This window comes from Python bivittatus, unplaced genomic scaffold (genome assembly GCF_059951505.1).
Source record: "Python bivittatus isolate LINGU-HERP-01145 unplaced genomic scaffold, Pbiv_v1 ctg000480_np1212, whole genome shotgun sequence".
In the NCBI taxonomy this organism is placed as follows: Eukaryota; Metazoa; Chordata; class Lepidosauria; order Squamata; family Pythonidae; genus Python; species Python bivittatus.
Window position 1 is genome coordinate 106,126,461 of NW_028277075.1, and position 13,992 is coordinate 106,140,452.

General features: G+C 41.7%; 1 protein-coding gene across 2 annotated transcripts in view; it reads right to left on the minus strand.

Moving 5' to 3' along the window:
* Nucleotides 1-637: 637 nt before the first annotated feature.
* ABCB11 (ATP binding cassette subfamily B member 11) overlaps nt 638-13,992 on the minus strand; it is a 64,139-nt gene continuing 50,784 nt past the window's right edge. For both annotated transcript variants that reach the window (XM_025174620.2, XM_025174618.2), the window contains 6 exons: nt 10,768-11,009; nt 10,259-10,415; nt 8,877-9,074; nt 6,953-7,159; nt 5,611-5,757; nt 638-4,256 (listed from right to left, as the gene is read on the minus strand). In XM_025174620.2, the coding sequence (XP_025030388.1) occupies nt 4,056-4,256; nt 5,611-5,757; nt 6,953-7,159; nt 8,877-9,074; nt 10,259-10,415; nt 10,768-11,009 (1,152 nt within the window). In that variant the 3' untranslated portion in view covers nt 638-4,055. The remainder of the gene's footprint in view (nt 4,257-5,610; nt 5,758-6,952; nt 7,160-8,876; nt 9,075-10,258; nt 10,416-10,767; nt 11,010-13,992) is intronic.

Consider the following 13,992-nt stretch of genomic DNA (forward strand, 5'->3'; position numbering starts at 1 on the left):
TTCAATAAACCATATTTAAGCAAATTATGCCTCAATGTGTTGCATAAACACAGCTACCAGATTGTAGTACAAGTGACATAAAAAGGAATGCAGTTCTATGGTTAACTGATATTTAAAAGTCAATCCAACAAAAAAATATGTAAGCTGACACTCAAAGCGGTAAGTGCTTATCAGAAGATTGAAAGCCACTTCAACACCTATTCTTAATTACAGGCCTCATCATTAAGTTCCTTCCCAGGTAAATAAGCGGGGAGGAGACCCTAAATAATTAAACTTATTGTGGAAAAAACCACGTATCAGTTGGAAACATAAGTTCACATCACTACATTTTTAGAACTCTGACATTGTCAACCATCATAGCGAGAATTATCATTATGAAAACTTTGTTATGGATAGATACGCTGTCCAATTCATTTCACTAAGCCTTGAGTGCAATGGATGAGTCTCACCCTGGGAAAACCACCGTCATGACTGTTGGTATTTCCCCTGCCAGGTAAGTAGGCCTTGAGTGCCTCATGAAACCTTCCTGAATAAACATAGCAATAATGGAATAAGAGGACATTTTAAAGAAAAGTTGCAGATAGCTATCAAAACCATTACAGTAATGCACGTATACATATATATACACACACAAACCTTCAGTAGCATAATACCTTTATCAGGACTAAGCAGACAGACAAATGTAATGAGCAAAAATTTGAGTTTCACAGAATTTTTCCAAAGGCTTGATATTAGCAACAGGAGCAGAGAAGAACGTAATAAAGGAGGGCTTTCCCAATTGTGTTCTGTAGAAACCCTGAGTTCCGTGAGAAGTTGATGGGGGTTCCGTGAGAGATTCGGCGTGAAACATTCACTCAAGTGCAGCCAGTTTTCTGTCACTAGAGCTTTGCCTCTTGATATGGATTCCAGGATTTTTTTTAAATTAATAGGTCAGTGTTTCTCAGCCTTGGCAACTTTAAGATGTGTGGACTTCAACTCCCAGAATTCCCCAGCCAGCACACTAGCTGGAGAATTCTGGGAGTTGAAGTCCACACAGCTTAAAGCAGCCAAGGTTGAGAAACATTGTTCTAGAGTGAAGAGTGAGCAATGAAGTGCCCAAGATTGAAATGGCACAAAATTATTCAGAATGGCCAAAGCTAACAGGACTATGAAGAGCTCCAAAAGGAATGAATAGGCAGGAATGTGCCCTGGTACAATGTGATGCAGATTACAACAAAATATCCCACTGAATGGGGTGTGGCTGTCCAGGAAGCATAGCCATTATCATCAAGCGTTAACATAAGTTGATGGTCCAGCTATATCTGGAAAACAACAGCATCCATGAGTTGGAAAAAATGCAGAAAGACAACCCAAATGATTGAATGTTGAATGACTCACCCATATGTGGAAAGACTCATAAATGGGTAATGAACTAATAACGTTATAAATGGTGTGAAGAAAATAACTTTCACCATGTTACAGCTTGCAATGGACTCAGGACAATCAAAAGACTTGGTTTCATCATTAATTTATAGAACTCTCTGCCACAAGTTATGGTCATTTGCTTAAATGGCTTTAACAGGGACTTGTTAAGGTAAATGCAGGCCACTACAACAGGTATTAGATTTGATAGTAAACTAAACCTCCAGATTCAGAGGCAATATACCTTTACATGAGAGCCAGTTTGGTGGTGTGGTGTAGGCTGGAGACCGAGAGATGGTGAGTTCTAGTCCCACCTTAGGCATGAAGCCAGCTGGGTGACTTAGGCCAGTCACTCTCTCTCAGCCCCGGGAAGGAGGCAAGGGCAAACCACTTCTGAAAAATCTTGCCAAGAAAACCGCAGGGAATTGTCCAGGCAGTCGCCAGGAGTCAAGACTGACTTGAAGGCGCACACATACACACACCCTTTACATATCAGCTACTGGGAGAACAAAGTTCCAACAGAGAATTTGATGAGTGCTGTCTAACATTTTGCTATAAAATCCAGTCATTGGCTCCAGACCAGAGCAGCAAAAAGGGGAGCAGGAAGGCTTGGGGACAAAAATATCCATATGGTCATGTTATGGTAGCTCTACATGGAATGATCAAAAGGAAAACAGCAGCACTGGGTGAAAGAAGGCTCACAGCTGGAGGACCACCCAAAGGTGTGAACTATGATGGCCTGCTTAAATTAAAACCCATACTAGTACTGAGGGACCGAGTTAGACAAATGGTCAGTCAAAAAGGACCCTTTTCTTGGTTCTGGTTATATCTTTGCTTTCCTGTCCTCATAACACATTTTAGAACTGCTCCTGAATTCTAGGTTTTCATAGCTTGACTCACTGCTTCTTGTTTTAGGCACTCTGTGAACAAGCTGCCTTCCTCACCTCCAAGGGGTATTTGCCTTTATGAGTCTTTTGAATCCCCATGACACTTATTTACACGTTTCCCACTTCTGCAGTGCTGACAGAGGAACCAGACTGATTTCCTGTTTTCCTCTGGTTTACGGCTCTGCACACGCACGGCTTTGGGAAGGAGTATGACTTTGGGATAAGGGGACTCTTCCTGTTTGACAAAGAAGCTCCAGCCACTGCAGGATGAACTCCAGCAGCAGAATGCAGGTTCCTCATGTAAATGGTTCCAGTCCAGTTCACGAGGATCTCCTGTTGAAGGATGTTAAGACCCCAGCTTCTTGCTTCAGGAAGCCGCTGACAAAGTAGATTCAGCTGCTTTGGATAAAGGGATTCAATAAAGTACAATTTCTTGATTTAACAACAGCTTTTACCACCTGCTTACCCCTATTTCTCAGGCATGATTTAATCTCCCGCCGAATTTCTCCGTGCACATTAAAAGGAGTAGAGTTGCATTGCTATTTAATTCTCTGGGTTTTTATTCTATTCCGGCTATTGTATGTCTCTGTCCTATATACAGTAGTCAGTCCCTCTATATCAAGTAACCTTCAAGGGGACACTCCTCTGCAAGATGCATCCACAGTCTATTTAGGGTACTGGGTTAGTGGATAGTAATATTTTATACATTAATACATTAATATTATTTTGTAAAGAGACCATTTTTTCCTGCAAAAAAAAAAAAAAAAGGCTACCCTTTTGGAAACTGCAATGGTTGATTGTCTCACTGGCAGTGAATAGAATAATTGTATTTTGTAACCTGGCCAAAGTGCTTTTAACACCACATACAGAACCATTACACGCAGAAGAGATTGTATACATATAGTAAGTCAGTCTCTATAGATAGGCAGAGTCAGGTTTCAATGTTGCTCTTTTATGAATGTAAGAATCTGTGTCTGGTATTTTCCCATCATAACGATGAATACAGCCTTCTCTGTAGCAGTGCCTGCCCTCTGGAATGAGGTTCCCCCAAGATCTGGATGGCCCCCGCTCTGCTGTTGTTTAGAAGAGCCCTGAAAACCTGGCTCTTCACTCAGGCCTTTGGCGAGGGAGAGTAAGATCCCTTACTTCATCGCTCTTGCCATCTTTTATCTTCACTTTAAAATTTTTATTGATTTTATTGTAATTTATTTGATTGTTGTGAGCCGCCCAGAGTCATTGAGAGTCAGGGGGCATACCAGTTTAATAAATGATGCTGATGGTGATGACGATGACGATGATGATGGGGCAGTAGGCGATACAGCCCAATGCAGCCATTTGCACTGAGTGCTGAATGGAGCCTCCCTCTGGATCCACGGTGAAGTTAGGCTTCTCTGACATTGCAGATTCAGGGGCAACAGAGATAGATATAAAAATATTTCCATGGAATGGACACTTAAATATTGAAAAGATTTCTGAGCACTCTTCCTATCGCATCTCAGTTCTCCAGCAGATGGCTGCTCCCTTTCTTCACAACAGTGGCAGCGGTTTGAGAGAACAGTAGGCACAACAGTGGGTATAACAGGACCAGTCATCAGCTGGCCACCAGGGCTTCCCTTTCTCCACTGAAGTGGTTTTACCAACACAGGTGCATTGCTCCACATCACAGCACAGTCACCTTTTGCCACACAAAGATAGTTGATATGTCCATAATGGTTTTAGCACGGCCCTTAAGAAAATGAGTGCAACCCCCCCAGGGAGTCCAGAAGCTCAGCTAATGGGTGCCCCAGTGGTGACCAGTTTGTAGTATGCCCCTTCCTGGGCCATCAGTTCTTCATGAGTGCCCTTTTCAATGATGACTCCCTGAGACATGACAGCGATGGTATCAGAATTCTGAATGGTGGACAAGCGGTGCGCGATGATGATGCAGGTCCTGCCTTCGCGAGCTTTGTCCAGGGCAGCCTGCACAGTCTGAAGAGAGAAAAGGAAAGGACAAAGGGAAGGACTCTTCATCCAGTCATCATGACTATCTACATTAATAGGAATAAAGCCAGTTGGCCTCTCTATGTGACTTTGTTTTTGGAGAGGCATTGACCTACTCAGTCTAATCATGTCAAAAACCCTCCCCAAACATCCAGTGAATTCAAAGAGGAGGAGAACAGAAGAGCCTCTACCGTCCACAACTCCAACCTCCATGGGTCATGTGGAAGGTACCTACTTGGGCTCTGCAGTGTTAAGGAGTAACTCGCAGGCACAGCAATCTGCTTCTACCTCTATGAATTCAGTGTGCACTTGTGATGGAATGGAATTATGAAGGCCAGGCTCAGAGATATAAACATTTTCTTAGCTCGCCAGAGGAGCGTGGGAGATACAAGAGGATGAGACTGGCACCTCCCTGAGGAATTCACACTGTTGTGGCTGGATGGCTTGGGAGCTGGATTTTGAGTCTGGGAAGATTGATGTCAAGCCTAGCCCAAGGAACTCCAAGAGACAATGCAATTTCAGTTCAGCTTTGTTTATTAGCTACAACCTCTAGCAAGAATCTTCCCAGACTGAAACCCCAGCTCCCAAAGTCAGCCAGCTACAACACTATGAATTCCTCAGGGAGGTGCCAGTCTCATCCTCTTGTATCTCCCATGCTCCTCTGGCAAGCTAAGAAAATGTTTATATCTCTGAGCCTGGCCTTCATAATTCCATTCCATCACAGCACTGCAGAGAAGGTGTGAACAGGGATCAGTGAACTCTGTTCCAACGAGCTGCAATTCTCCCAGCAGTCCAGAAAAGCTGGGAAGACAGGATATGGGACAGCCAGCTGCTGGTCTATCCTTTCTCAGATCTTCCCTGTAACTGGAAATTCCCTTAGCCTCTTTGGTAATCTAGAAGGCATTCAGAGGCCATCAATTTTAGAATAACATGGTAATGGCAGAGATACGTAAGCATCAGCAGATGGATCAAAGTATAAATTAAGGGTGAGCTGGAGCAACCTGGCAGACACGCAACAAACATCAGTATATTCCAATGGCAAATCCATCCATAATATCTTCATCCAGGAAGTTTACAAAAGCCACGCTTGAATAATATCACAGTACAGTTGTGATATGACTCTGAAAACATGGCCTTTGGCACCTGCCTTCTTTACAGAGATGGAAAGTTGGATGGCTTCCATCTACACCATTTTTTTTTTTTTCACAGAGGCAGACCATCATTTATTGCCATGGTTGTCAAAGAGAAAACATGCCAGAACAAAGCTGGCCCTGATAAAAGAGACTCTGTTTTTTGCTTCTTGATATTCAGCATGTGTTGCTCTAGTTTCATTCCTGTTTACCTGTTCGCTTTCTGTATCCAGTGCAGAAGTTGCTTCATCCAGCAATAAGATCTTAGGATCTCGGACAATGGCTCGCGCAATGGCAATGCGTTGTTTCTGCCCCCGAGACAGCAGAGACCCTTGAGCCCCAACGCTGGTCTCATATTTCTGAAGAGAGAGATTGGCTCAGCGACTCTGTTTCCCATAAGAACAAAAATACAATTCGGATGGCGAGAAAATGGAGCTATTTTATTGATTTATTCTAACATTCTTTTACTTTATGGGTAGGGGAACTTTCAACTGACAAGCAAACCGGACAGATCTCTTGTGTTATTATTACGGGAAGCATGTGTTAGTTTTTATTTATTTATTTACTTATTTACTTATTTATTTATTTATTTATCAAATTTATATGGCCACCCATCTCACCAAAGGTGACTCTGGGCAGTGTACAACAATCCAGTAAAAAAAAAGGCACTGGAACTGGGTATTTCTAACTGAATGCTCAAAAGTAAACCATGGAAAGTTACTGAATGATTTTTAGAAAATGAATGGACTTAAATTATTAGATAGAATGAACTTTAATTATTTTAACCAGGATAAAAGTTATTCAAAAGGTTCTCCAGCCATAGCAGGTGAAAGCAGCTAGCTGATCTTGGAAATAGCTAAGCAAGTCAGATCTGGTTACTACTTGGATAGGAGACCCCAGGGCTGTAAGCCAGACTGTGCAGTTCACTATTTGGCCTTGACTAAGGTCAAAAGCTAAGCATGGTTGTCCCTGGTTTATGCTTGAATGGGAGACCACCAGAAAAGTACATAGCTGTAGATTCTGGTGACCTAAAGGACTTCTTTGCTTTGCTTCGACAAGACATTTTTATCCCACCAATCAGGACAGGCAGGAGACAGGATTTCTTTGAGAGATTAAGCTAAGAGTGTGGCTTCCTACTCTTAATCAATACGCTTCAAAAGGCTGCTGATTACGGCCATGTGGTTGGTATGTAACAGCTCCGTCATAGTTCCGAGAACATGTTTTTTGAACCTGTGATTCAGTGCCTGCATTCTTCCTTCTTAGTCACCATCCCAGTGATGTGTCAGTTAGGAAACAAGCAAGAGGTGCTGAAGGAATTCCTCAGTGGAATTCCTGGACCTAATGAAGCAATCAAGCCTAATTAGAATAGTGAATTAGGCAGTCATAGACCTATCAAAGGTGAGAAAGCCAAACAATTCAGAGTGGAAGGAATGACGGCAGAGGGCTAATTACTCAAAACATTATTTCGCTGGGGAAGCATTGAGAATGTGTTAAATCAACAGCGAAGAGAATGTTCTTCTTTTTATAACGTAGGATTTTAAAAATGGTACTTACTTTGGGAAGCGACATCACAAATTCATGCAGCTGGGCTTTCTTGGCCGCTGTTATCACTTCATCCATAGATATTTCTCTGCTGTTGTCACCGTATTTAATGTTGTCGGCAATGCTACAGTCAAACAGCACAGGTTCCTGAGACACTATTCCTATTTTAGATCTAAGAAAGCAGATGTTCACTCTCCGGGTGTCATGGCCATCTATCAACTGTACATCGAAAACACAAAACATATAGAATGTCTTTGGCTGAAAAAGAAATCTTAACTTTAAAAGACTTTGCTTACATTTGCTGACATGTTTGAAACTTAAGCACCACAATCTGTGGTCATTGCATCATTGTTCCTCAGTAAAAAATCCGTTTGCAAGTGAAGGGTTCTGCAGGATCTCAGAGTTTTGTCAGAATGATACAAGGAGCAATGTGACACAAGCACTACTCTTTGTATACATGCGTGCACACAACGCTCGTTTTAGCATTTGGCCCCTGCAGACGCCCATGTCTAATTCTGGAATTAAAAATCTGAAGGCCTCAGCTGATTTTACCTCCATGATATACAGTATGTGGAACAAGCAAAATTTGCGACAAAATATTGCCATGTGAAGCCTATTGAGGACTCCAGACACTATTCTAGGCAGCCCATCTTCCCACACCAATCCTCGTCAGCCTGCCAGATCTTGTCAGACTTCAAGGAGTTAAGCTGGATTAGACCTACTTAGTACCTGGATGGAAAGCTATCAGCAAATATCAGGGTTGTAGACTGAGAAGTTGAAAAAAACAAACCCAAAAAAGCAAAAGGACCAGGTTACTTACGGGACCATCCCTCCCCAATGGTTTCCCCCCGTCCTACCCAATCTGGCAGGGTGGGCACGCTCTGGGTGCTGTTGGCTAGGGAGCCTCAGCTGCGGGGCTGAGAAGAAGAGCCTTTTCTGCTGCAGTGCTAGCCTTTGGGAACATCGTCCCCTGGAGATTAGATCGGCCCTGTCCCCATTGGCTTTTCCTGAGGCCTTGAAAATGTGGCTTCGTGTCCACGTCTGGGGCCCTGGGTGTGGGATAGAGCCCGTCTCCTGGTTGTGTGGATGATTGGTTAGATTATGCCCGGCTGCTATGTGTTTTATTTTGATTTTTTTTTTAATACTGTGTATTTTATATATTTTATTTGTTTTATTGTAAGCCGCCTAGAGTCACATAAAAGTGAGAGGGGCAATTATATAAATCAAGTAAATAGATAAGCAAAGCACAGCAAAGCACTTCTGTACCGCTGTAGAGAAAACTACACTGATTGCGATCAGAGGCAGAAATTGACTGAAGTGAATGTGTGAATTTACCAGGAATTAAGCTTGACTCAAAAGAGGCCATTTTAAAGAAGAGACTGTTAAATGTCTAGGCCATAGAATGTACAGCTGGCATATGGAGACCGAATTACAAATTCAGTTATTAGTACAGGTAGTCCTCACTTAGCAACTGTTTGTTTGATGACAGTCCAAAGTTACGATGGCCTCGGAAAAAGTGCTTTACAACCTGTACTCACACTTACGACTATTGCAAACCATTGCACCATCCTTGTGGTCATGTGATTGCAATTTGGGCACTTGGCAACCGGCTTGCATTTATGACCAGTTGCAGCATCCTGCAGTCACGTGATCATGATTTGCAACCTTTTTTGCCAGTTTCCAGCAAAAAAATGTCTATGGGGAAGCTGGATTTACTTAATGATCATGTGATTCATTTAACGGCCAGGTGATTCACTTAATGACCACAGTGATTCACTTTACAACCATCATAAAATGGTCATAAAAATAGATCCAGTCACGTGATGACTCATTTAATGACCACACCACTTAACAACCAATTTTACAGTCCCTATTGTGGTTGTTAAGTGAAGACAATCTGTACTTTTATGTTACCAAAGCAGCAAAGGCTATTTACCACTTTTCCTTCATCAGGATCATAAAACCGTTCCAGAAGTTGGATACTGGTACTTTTGCCACATCCACTGCTCCCAACAAAGGCAAGGGTCTGTCCTGATTTCACAGACACGGAAAGGCCATTTAGCACTTGGGTATCAGGACGAGATGGATATGTGAACTTGCAGTTGAGAAATTCAATTCTTCCATGGAAATTATCCTGATTAAACAACAACAAAGAGAAAATCCTGGTTCTGAATTTGCAAATGATTCTTATGAAACTAATGATTACTATTTCTCCTGTTCCCCAAGATGTCACAGTTCACTCTTTAAATCAATCAGTTGGGAAGTAGAAAAAAATGAAATCCTTTTGCATTCAGCACAGTGCAAAGATGCCCAGTTTCCATTTTAATTTGTAAAAAGTTAATATTTCGTAAAAGAAAAAAGGACAATTATATGTTAATCTATTTTCCACTTTGCTATATTTCTTGCTATGATAACCGATCACACTTCAATGAAATTTGCAGAGATTAGCAAGTTCGAGGCCAATCAGTATAACACACAAGACTTAAATTTAAAAAATATATTTTGACACCATTTGCAACTGACCCTTTCCTTCTACAGACAATGCTAAAAGCCTAGAATCACTAATTAATATTGAAAGTAGACAAACATGAAATCAATGTTTCATTTACAACTATGTGACAACTGCAAGAGATGAATGAACCCAGAATGTGCTGTTGGGACTTGCACTAGAGTTCTGAAGTTTATGGTTTTGCCTGAGGTCAAAATTTTTCAAACAAATCCTACTGGCCAATGGCTCTAAAGGGAGAATTCTCCAGCATACCACGTGTCTTATGGCATATCTGCATTTACTATTTAAATTGCTCCTGTCCTGGGCTTATGCCAGCTTGACTCCAAGCCACTTTAAGAACATCCTGTCTTGCCCGAGATACTCTGGCAAAAGCTCAAGATATTTTGCCTGCCCCAAAGTCACCCAGCTGGCTTCTGTGCCCAAGGGAGGACTAGAACCTGGGTCTCCCTGCTCCTAATCCAGCACCTTAACCACTACACCACACTGCTCTCCATGGATATTATGTCTTTTGAGATATAACGAACAGGTACAAAGTCAAGCCATAGTCACAGTGTCTAAGGGCAAATGTTATACAATCCAGCCTTGTCACCAGTGTGCCTTGCTCTTGTCCTAAGTAGGTATTACTTGCTCAGCGCTGAACTCACACCATGCCCTCCAGATACCAGGACACTTTGCTCTTTTCCCTTAGTTTCCTGGCACACAGCACACTGTAATCTAGTTTGCTTGAGGGTGGCAGAGAGGATTGTCTGACCTTTGGATCTTCCCAATCCTACAATTATGTGATTCAAATAGCACAATTGTTTTCTTACCCACTTTTCTCCAACATCACTGTAGGCACTGATTTGGGGAATCCGATCCACCAGCTGAAAAAAACGGGCTGCTGCTATTTTAGCCTTGGCATAATTTGGTGTATAAGAGGATGCTTTTCCCAAAGCAACACCACTAGTAACAATGGAGGAAATCACCCTGAAATTGAAGAAGAAATGTCTCAGTTCACAGGGCACTTAAAAAGAGCCTCGCTAAGTCCCAAAGTCTACTGTTGGGTCTCCATCAGCCAGTTGGGCTCAAGAAGCTCACAAGCAACGTGTAAAGATTAGAGTTCTTTTTCGCCTTGTCTCCGGGATTTGATTTTAAATTATATATTAACTCCTGACATGGGGACCCATTCTTTATTTTGTTATCAACACATTTTATAACCTCCCCTCTTCATCCTTTTGAACATCCTTTAGCTTTCCCAGTCAGATATTTGTCTGAACAACATGAGAATTCATGGATTCAACACTATTTAAAGAAAAGATACCTGGGTGTGTGTTCTTACCTAAATACATAGCTGAAGTGAAGTCCTTCCTTTTCAACTAAAAATCCTCCGTACCGATAAGAGACAGAATTGGCTATGAACAAAACACACTGTGCAAAGCCAAAACAAACTCCATAAACATTTGCTTTTTTAATAGCTGCTCTGTACGGGATTTCTAGCTGTTTTTCATAAGCATCAATAAATGTCTTCTCCTTTCCAATTCCAGCTATGGTCCTAATATTTGCAAGGGCTTCATTGGAAATCTGATCCCAAAGAAAAAGAAAAATCTATTAATGATGATTCAAAGTTTTATCAACTGTTGTATACATATTTAACTCTTGAGAACTACAGAATTATGATTTTCACGTATTAAGGTGGTGGCTCCATGACATCTGAAGTAGGGATCAGCAATCCAATGCCTGCAGATGCCAGATCACCCACAGTGGCCTCAAACAGTCGTTGTGGAACACCAGACTAAATACTGATGTATTTATTGTTCCTTTGTCACCAAGAATCTGCCTCTTGGCAACTCAGGGCCACTAAATCCTGACAATTTAGGCTGCGTTTCCAGTGTAAATTAAGCTGGCTGACCTCAGTGGAGATACGCTGCTTTTCTTTCTCTGTGGCTTTTGACTGATGCATGAGAACCATTCTAAAAAGTAGGCAAGCTTAGGTCAAAGAAGTGGGCAGGGCCAGGGGTGGGGAAAACCCTGTATTTAATTTCAGCTGAACTTACATTTAAATTACATTACTGTTCATGAGAACATTGTCCATGTCTTTAATCATGTTTCACTTCTATCACATTAAAATCTTGTGAAGGGGTTCTGCAGCTGTATCCTCCACTTGGGGACCTCTAGATACATTGGGACTGCAACCCCCTTGGAAGGACCCCAGCTGGGGAAGTCATTTCTAAGCCATTTCCTCAGACTGGGGAACAGTCTTATTGAATAGACATGGGGACAGCTTTGCCTTACTTTGCCCTGAATGCTGTGCGTCTCCTAAACCCTGATTTCTGGCTCTGGTCCTCTGCTCTTCATTGGCTGGCCTCCCAAGAAGAGACCAGACCTACCTTTCAGCTGTAGCCAGACCTGAATTAAGGCTTGACGTGGTGTTAATCGAAGAGCTAAAATTACTCTAGGGATGAGTTTCCCTGTACCAGGCAAGACTGCTATTGTAATTCATGGCACGAATTCTCTCATCTGGGTAGAGTTCAGGCTGTCATGCATTACAGGCATCCCTGTTTATTGTTAACAACCCTGTCAGGGGTTGGGCTTGCCCTCACTCGTTCTGTTCTCAAGGTATTAGCATTAGCCAGGAGCGTGCCCTGTTCTTTCAGGATCACCAAGACATTGCTTTTACGTCATTTGCTTTGAGTCACTTTCAGATCTGGTAAACTAGCACCCTGACTCATAAAGGTGCTTTTGAAACCCCTTTCCTTCTTTGTATCATTATTCAGAAGTACAACAAACTGAATACTAGTTAGACAGCTGTTTGCCAGAAGTCTGGCTGGTACGGAATTTGTTTGAGAACAAATACATCCTTGAGAATCCAGAATACAATTTTTAAAATTATATCATATAACACAGTTAACAGGAGGAAGGAGCGGGGACTGAAATGAAGTAGCATTCAGATCCTATGGTGGAGAAAACAACCACATTGCTTTGTTGTCTTCTTTTTGGCATCCTTACTGAGCTGAGCAATGATTAATATTCCTACACCTCGGGATATATCTGTAGTTTGAAAGGAGTTCTATTCTCTGCCGTCCTTCCTTAATAACACCGGCTCATCCATAACTGCTTTTCAGCATCTACAGTGTAAGAATGAAGTATCTAGTGCCACAATTTGTCATAAAATCACTGTTTCTGAGGACTTCCTAGTTGGGAATCCTACTTTGAATTTATAGTGTAAATCAGCCATTAAATTTCAAAAGTTTTAAGTTCAGAAACTTCTGTTTTACTTTATGTTTCAAATGCTGTACACTGGTGTGGATATAATCTTTATCAGGAACTCCACGTGGATAGGTGGGTAGTTATATCATTATATAGCTATTTAGTTTATATATAACATTACAATGATAATTGTTTTTTCAGGAGATGTTAATTGTAATGTTATTAAAGGGGAACAAAAAATGGATGGGTGGAAAGAGGGCATTTGCCCAAGCCCAGAGATTTAGGGCGCTGGGCCTAATTCTCTTTCTCTCTTTTTTATTGCCCGGACGTTGTAGACTTGCTGGAGCCAATCTAATGCAGTATTAGAAGAAAACAAGCAAAATTCTGGACAGCAAACTCTTAGCCCTTTGGCCTCCTCTAGGACAGAGGAGAAAAGTCACAACATGCATTTGCACAAGAAACTCTTGGACTTGTATATGGGAGAAAGAGAGATTCATATGCCATCTATGTAACATATTTTCCCAAGAACTACAAGTCTCACTATTCTTTAGGTAATGCACATACTAACTATGCTGGAAATGCTAACAGGGGTCTAACCCTCAACAGATTAATAATACGGGAACATTTAGACCCAAATGCCACTTAGATACTGCTTCTTTCACTGAAATCTAGTCATTCATTCATCCAAATTGAATATTAGATAGAACCTGAATTCATTGTTTTTATCCGCTCTGGTGACTATCAGGACTATGCAGTGCTTCAGCTTATAAGGCAAAAAGATGCGCTGAAGTGCACAGGGGCACAAACGTAGCATCTCTTTGCGTTTCCTTGAAGCAGCAGTGCCTCGTCTCAAGAAAGGAAACAAGAAGTTTCGATTAAGGAGCTGCAGAAAATGCCACAGTTCCATCCCTGCTGTATTAGGTTCTACTATTCAAAGTAGATGAACAAACGATTAGATCATAAGACAAAGATCAGTATCCAAGGCCACATGACTTATATAATAAATAAGATTCATTTGAGTTTGAGTCAGTCTTGCCCACTGTGCCTAAATAGTCCCTGCTATTTTTCTGGCAACATTTTACTACTGCTTTCTTCCTGAGACAGAGAAAAGGACTGGCCCAAAGCCATCCATTGTCTTTCCTGCCTAAGGCAGGCCTGGAACTCACTGTCTCCTGGTTTCTAGGCCAGCACCTTAACTGTTAGACCAAACTGGTTCTCAGTAAATAACTACATAAATATCACTATCGTATATCTGTATTGACAGAAATGAAAATCAACAAACATCCAATATTTCAAGCAGACAAGGACATTCCATTTGGTGGGGAGACAGCCCATATTACAAGATTTGAGAGGATCC